The 6,592-nt window shown below is 51.2% G+C and overlaps 1 protein-coding gene across 1 annotated transcript in view; it reads right to left on the bottom strand.

Moving 5' to 3' along the window:
• The window catches only part of LOC107121455 (cAMP-specific 3',5'-cyclic phosphodiesterase 4A-like), a gene marked incomplete at its 3' end in the record, with an annotated part of 13,642 nt that overhangs the window by 4,508 nt on the left and 2,542 nt on the right, over positions 1-6,592 (bottom strand). Inside the window, exons 3-4 of the mRNA XM_015424364.1 lie at positions 4,610-4,646; positions 863-936 (exon numbers count right to left, since the gene is read on the bottom strand). Of these exons, the coding sequence (XP_015279850.1) occupies positions 863-936; positions 4,610-4,646 (111 nt within the window). The remainder of the gene's footprint in view (positions 1-862; positions 937-4,609; positions 4,647-6,592) is intronic.

Below are 6,592 nucleotides of genomic sequence, written 5' to 3'. Positions count from 1 at the left end.
CTCCCACTGTTGCCCCCCCAAGCACCAAGAATACAGTGCATCACCTGCCCCAGCCTGTGAGTTCCTATCTATACCATGTGGCTAATAGCCACTGATGGACCCCTGTTCCATATGTCTATCCATTTCCCTCTTGAAGCTGTCCATGCTTGTAGCCGCCACCACCTCCTGTGGCAGTGAATCCCATGTGTTAATCACTCTTTGGGTGAAGAAGGACTTCCTTTTATCCATTCTAACCCGACCGCTCAGCAATTTCATGGAGTGCCCACGAGTTCTTGTCTTGTGAGGAAGGGAGAAAAGTACTTCTTTCTCTACCTGCTCTATCCCATGCATAATCTTATGAACCTCAATCATGTCACCCCTCAGTCGTCTTTTCTCCAAGCTAAAGAGCCCCAAGCGCTTTAGCCTTTCTTCATAGGGAAAGTGTTCCAGCCCTTTTATCATCCTAGTTGTCCTTTTCTCCACTTTCCCCAATGCTATAATATCCTTTTTGAGCTGTGGTGACCAGAATTGCACACAGTACTCCAAATGAGGTTGCACCATCAATTTATACAGGGGCATTATGCTACTGGCTGATCTGTTTTGAATACCCTTCCTAATAATCCCCAGTGTTGGCCTTTTTTATTGCAGTCGCACACTGTCTCGACATTTTCATTGAGTTATCTACTACGACTCCAAGATCTCCCACTCCGAAAGTGCGCTTCTACCCCGCGCGGTTTCCCTGCACCGAATTCCCAAACGACAAGCCCGTCAATGACAGAGGATAAGAATCGACCCACCACAGGCCCGCGTCAGGTCACAGTAATTCCTTAAGCACTGACAGGCGGGGGGTGACTATGAACCCCCAGTGCTGGCGGATACTTACTTACTGGAGGTTGGTGTGGGCACGTTTGCCAGGATGGAAAAATTACTACGCACGCTTCGCAAACTCGCCAGCACCTGCAGGGAGGAAACGAACACAGAGAGGGGAAAGGGTTACGATTACGGAGCGGTGAAAAGCAGACCGGCGATCCGGCCCCGGATTCAGGGACGGATGTGATCAGATCAAATTCATTCACAGCAAAAGCCAGCGCTCTAATACGGTAGTCAAACTAAATCTGTCAAAACTCATAAAACCACAAACATGAATAAAATGAAAATATCAAATAGCGTGTGCAAGTAAAACATGTCGTCCTATAGCGAGTTACATCTATTCGTCTTTCACTAGCCGCTTTCCCATCCTTACAGCTAACCAGCCAAATTTGGCAAGCTGAGCTGTAACCTCAGGGCGCCTACTTTCTCGGAGGTTCTTCAGCAATTGCATCTTTTGACTAGTCGAGGACGGAGCAGTTGTGGAGAGTGGGGGAATACCATGAAAGTGCCCATATGCCCTGCAGTCGTATATAATATGCATTAAAGCCAGTTTGCTGTCGTGGTTAAGTGTGTGGACTCTAATCTGGGAGAACCGGATTTGATTTCCCACTCCTCCACTTGCAGCTGCTGGATGACCTTGGGCAAGCCATAGTTCTGTCGGAGCTGTCCTTGAAAAAAGAACAGTTTCAGTCAGAGCTCTCTCAGCCCCACCTACCTCACAGGGTGTCTGCTGTCGGGAGGGGAAGGGAAAAGGAGTTTGTCAGCCGCTCTGAGACACCTTTGGGTTGTGAAGGGCGGGGTATAAATCCAATCTCTTCTTCTTCTTCTAAACTGTGGAGTCTTGTGAACTAAAATTCTACTTTGTGAGCTACTGGTACTACTGGCGCTAAAGTTGTGAGCGAGCAATTTGGCCGCTGCATAAATTAGTTTGCTCTGGAGCCATCCTTCCTGAGCTAAGACAAAACTGTGTGAGCCGGAGGCTAAAAAACTGTGAGCTAGCTCACACTAACGCAGCATAGAGGGAACACTGCCTGAGAGGCAGGTGGGGCTGAGAGAGCTCTCTCGAGAACTGCGCTTGAGAGAACAACTTTGGGAGAACTTGTGACTGACCCAAGGTCACCCAGCTGGCTGCAGGTGGAGGAGTGGGGACTCAAAAGTCAGTTCTCCCAGATTAGAGTCCGCGCTTCTAACCGCTACACCAAACCACTACAAGACCGTCAGAATGCCCGCCACGGAATATGAACAATGGACTAAACCCGGCTTGCAAATCGGCAGTATCTGAAGGATCGTCTTCCCCCCTGCGTTCCCGCCTGGGAATTACGATCACAGGAAGAGGCCCTCCTGACAACCCGTCAACCAAAGAGGCTCGTCTGGCGGGTACACGGGAGAGGGACTTTCCGGGGGGTGGCCCCACGGTTCTGGAACAACGTTCCCCAGGGAAGTATGCCTGGCCCTGTCACCTTCAGTCTTTAGGCGGCAGCTGAAGACGGTTTGATTTAGGACTCCTAAATTGTGATTTTAAACTTTGGTTTTATGTACTCTGTTTCGTTAATATAGTAAGCTGCCTTGAGCTCCCTGAGGAAAGAAAGCCGCTAATAAATAAAAAGCCCTATATGGCCAGGGTCCGTCTTACCAGAGGGACCGTCTTTTCCTACTTATATCACAGAGAGCACTGCGGTCGGGGGTCACAGAACCGACTGACCCCCCCGGGCCCCAAAGACGCCAGGCTTGCTACCGCCAGGGCCAGAGCCTTCTCAGTGGTGGCTCCTTGCTGGTGGAATGAGCTCCTGGAAGAGACTAGGGCCCTGCGGGACCTCTTACAGTTCCGCAGGGCCTGCAAGACGGAGCTCTTCTGCCAGACTTTCGACTAGGAGCCGCCCTGATCATTACTGTCAACAAGCTTGGCTGTGCTGACTTGGCTGGGAGCCACCGAGGCGATAAGCCAGAAGCTGAAGATAGCGCCGGAATCAAGGTCAGTGGGAACGCTGAAGGTCGGTTAGCTGTGAAGTCGTTTCAAGAATGCAGGTTTCCAGAGGCAAGGAGCGACAGCTGCACACCCAGAAAGCAGGTCTGATTTTGCAGAGCGGTTGCCGCCCTGGAGCAGGTGCACCAAGGGGTTTTCAACGGATCCTCCCTCCCTTTGGAGTGGAGTCTGCAGAGGCTTACAACTCCTCTTGTTGACGTTGCTGGAGCTCCAGCCTGGCGCTTCATCTTTGTTCCTGCAAAGTCAGCCTCTGCCGGGCCCTACGTCTGGGGCGCTCGGGGGAACTAGGTGGAAAGTCTGGCCTCGGGGTGGTCTGCTGCTGGGGTTGCTGGCCCCGGCTCAGGAATGGTCTCCCCTTCTGGCTGCACCTCTTGCGCTGCTGCTGGGGACTCTTCCTCCTCGGGTACTGCCAGGGGTCATTTCCTGCAGGAGCGCACAGGAGCGGAGCTCCGGCAGTAAAGAGCCCAGGTGGCGGGCACATGCAACAAGCCCCACCCCCTGCTCCCAGAAGCCCTCAATCAGAGCAAGAAGCAGCCAGGTAAGTTGCAGAGCCCTCCCCCCATAGATAGCGATCCAAAACAGTCTAGTGGCACCTTTAAGGCCAAGGTTTATTCAGGTACAAGCTCTCCCTCCTCTGTGAGGGCAGATCTGCACGTTCCCCCCCCCCAATAGCTAGCAATCCAAAGCAGTCCAGTGGCACCTTTAAGGCCAAGCTTTATTCAGGTACAAGCTCTCCCTCCTCTGTGAGCCTGGAGTTCACCTGGAATTACAGCCGATCTTTGGACTATGGGGAGTCACATCCTCTTGAAGAAAAGAGCGCCTTTGGAGAGCAAGAGCTCTGTGGTTTCACACTCCCTCTTATCCGGTGATTGTTAAAGCTTACTCAAGAGTCTTTGGCGAGGGACTTCATCTAAAGCAGGGGTGTCAAACATGCGGCCCGGGGGCCGGATCAGGGCCAGAGGGCTAGAGGGCTTCTATCAGGCCCACAAGGGACTGGCTTGTCTCCTGCTTCTTTCACCAGTTCTGCTGCTGCTGTTGCGTCATAGCTTGCTTTCCCAGACTCACTCAATCGCTCAGGAAAGATAGATAAGCAAGCTTCTGCTCCCTGCACTGGGCTTAGGCCCCTCCCCCTCCCCCTCCCAGACTGCAACAGCACAGACATTTTGATGCAGTAATTCAGAGCAAGAAGTGCCAGTTATCAAAGACTGCTAAATAAAATATTGCAAGAATGCTAATGTTTCAAGCATGTTTTTAAGTAAAAAAACCCCCACCTTTGTGTTTGTATCCTTTATAAAGTTTATATCTCTGCTCCCTGGCGTTACATTTGAATGACACACATGGCCCGGCCCAACAAGGTCCAATTTATGTCAATTCCAGCCCTCCATAACAAATGAGTTCCGCACCCCCGATCTAATGCGTTTTGAAAATGCAAATGTATATGTCTCCTGGGTCACCTTTAGATGTTCCCTGAACTTCCAAAAAAGGTTTTGAGGAGGTCCCTCCCCGGTGACTCCTGAGTAAGCCGTAGCAGCCAACTCGGATCGCGATTAAAAATATCGTTCAACTGTTCCCGTATGGACCTTTCACACCTCCGTGTGCTTTTCACCTTCCAGGGGTGACTGTAGCAAACGGCTGACCAAGAATCCACAAGCAATGCAAACAGTGCGAGAGGCAGCGATCCAGTCCGAGGCAAATATTTCGGGGAAAGATCAAACCCGTGCTTCCCAGATGTAAATAACGTCCCTCGTTTGACAAATGCCAGGAATTGGGACATACCTGGGCAAACGGCGTCACTATCAGGTCTTCGGCATGTCTGTGAGGAACAAAAACGACATGGGTTAGCTGGGCTGGACGGTGGACAGCCGCTCCGAATTGAGTATCTGCTTTGGCAGGAGTTTCGGGTAAGGCACACAAATAAATCCTGAAGGTTGTTTTTTTTTTTTGCTGGGTAGTGAAAACTTGTTCTGGCCCCGAAACCATTCACAGTTAACCTAGAGACCGTTTTTAATTTGACGACGGGAGCTTTGACTCTCAGAGGTTTATACTATGGAAACCTTGCAGGTCTCCAAGGTGCTGCTGGGTTCGAATCTCGCTCTCCTCCTGCGGGCCGATGTGGCTACCCACATGAAACTGTAGCACCTTAGAGACCAACGGCATTTTGGGTGTGTAAGCTTTCAAGAGTATCTGACAAAGCGAGCTTTTTGGGCTCCGGTGGGCATTACTTTGCACTTGCCCAGGTGGAAAGAAACCCATTTGCCATGTTGACTGCTTGACGCCCACCTGCCCGGCCTCGACAGATCCCCCTGGAGTGCCTCACAATTCTCCCTGGCTCTCACCGCTCTGAACAACTTAGTATCCTCCGCAAACTGAGCCACTTCACTGCTTACTCCCAGGCTGGAGCCCTCCTTCCTGAGCTAAGACCAAAATGTGTGAGCCAGAGGCTAAAAAACTGTGAGCTGGCTCACACTAACTCAGCTTAGAGGGAACACTGCTCTGGAGATCCTCCTTCCTGAGTTAAGACCGAAATGTGTGAGCCGGAGGCTAAAGACCTGTGAGCTAGCTCACACTAACTCAGCTTAGAGGGAACACTGCTCTGGAGCCCTCCTTCCTGAGCTAAGACCGAAACGTGTGAGCCGGAGGCTAAAGACCTGTGAGCCAGCTCACACTAACTCAGCTTAGAGGGAACACGGCTCTAGAGCCCTCCTTCCTGAGCTAAGACCAAAACGTGTGAGCCAGAGGCTAAACAACTGTGCGCTAGCTCACATTAACTCAGCTTAGAGGGAACACTGCTCCCAGCTCCAACTTCAACTCCCAAATCTTCGGCTACACACGGGGAAGAACTTCCTGACAGTCAGAGGTTCCCCAGCGGAGCAGGCTTCCTCAGGAAGTGGTGGGCTCCCTCCTTCCGTGAAGGTTTTCAAACAGAGGCTTGATAGCCATCTGACAGCTGTGCTGATTCCGTGAACTTAGGCCAATTACGAGAGGGAGGGCAGGAAGGGTTGTCGCAGGGCTTAGTTCCTGTGGCCCTTTCTTACACGCCCAGGGAAATGCTGATCGCCACTTTGGGGTCAGAAAGCCATTTTCCCCCAGGCCATTTCGGCCAGGGATCCTGGAGGTTTTTTGTCATCTTCTGGTCGTGGAACAGGGGTCACAGGTGGGTATGGGGGGGAGGTATTGGTGAATTTCCTGCCTTGTGCAGGGGGTTGGACTAGATGGCCGTGAAGGTCCCTCCCAACTCTATGATTCTATGATTCCAAATCATTAATGAACAAGTTAAAATAAGTTAGGGGTATCTCGCTGCTTTGGACGTATAAACTTCTGAAAATCAAAGCTTTGCATCTGACAATGGGAGTTTTGAGTCTCAACAGTTCATACTCCGAAACGCCTACTGGTCTCTTAAGGTGCGACTGGATTCGAACCTCGCTCTTCTACTGTGGACTAACATGTGCTGCCCTCTGAAACTTGACTGTTCTTAACAGAGCTGGTTTGTCTTGGCAAGGCGGGCTACAAATCGAAAGTAATAAATAGTTAATTAATTAATTAATTAATTAATTAACGAGACACCGGATTACAGACTGTACTGCCCTCTCCCTCTTTTATGGAATGGGGAGACTGAATCCTGGTTGCAGTGGCAGAGCCTCTGCTCGGCATGCAGGAGGTCCCGGGTTCAATCCCCGGCGTCTCCAGTTAAAAAGGACTAGGCTGGAGGTGATGGGAAAGACCTTGACCTGAGATCCTGGCTCAGTGGCAGAGCCTCTG

This window comes from Gekko japonicus, unplaced genomic scaffold (assembly GCF_001447785.1).
Source record: "Gekko japonicus isolate JY-2015 unplaced genomic scaffold, Gekko_japonicus_V1.1 scaffold4733, whole genome shotgun sequence".
NCBI lineage: Eukaryota > Metazoa > Chordata > Lepidosauria > Squamata > Gekkonidae > Gekko > Gekko japonicus.
Note: the sequence above shows the minus strand (reverse complement) of the source record. Positions and strands in the feature narration are given on the sequence as shown.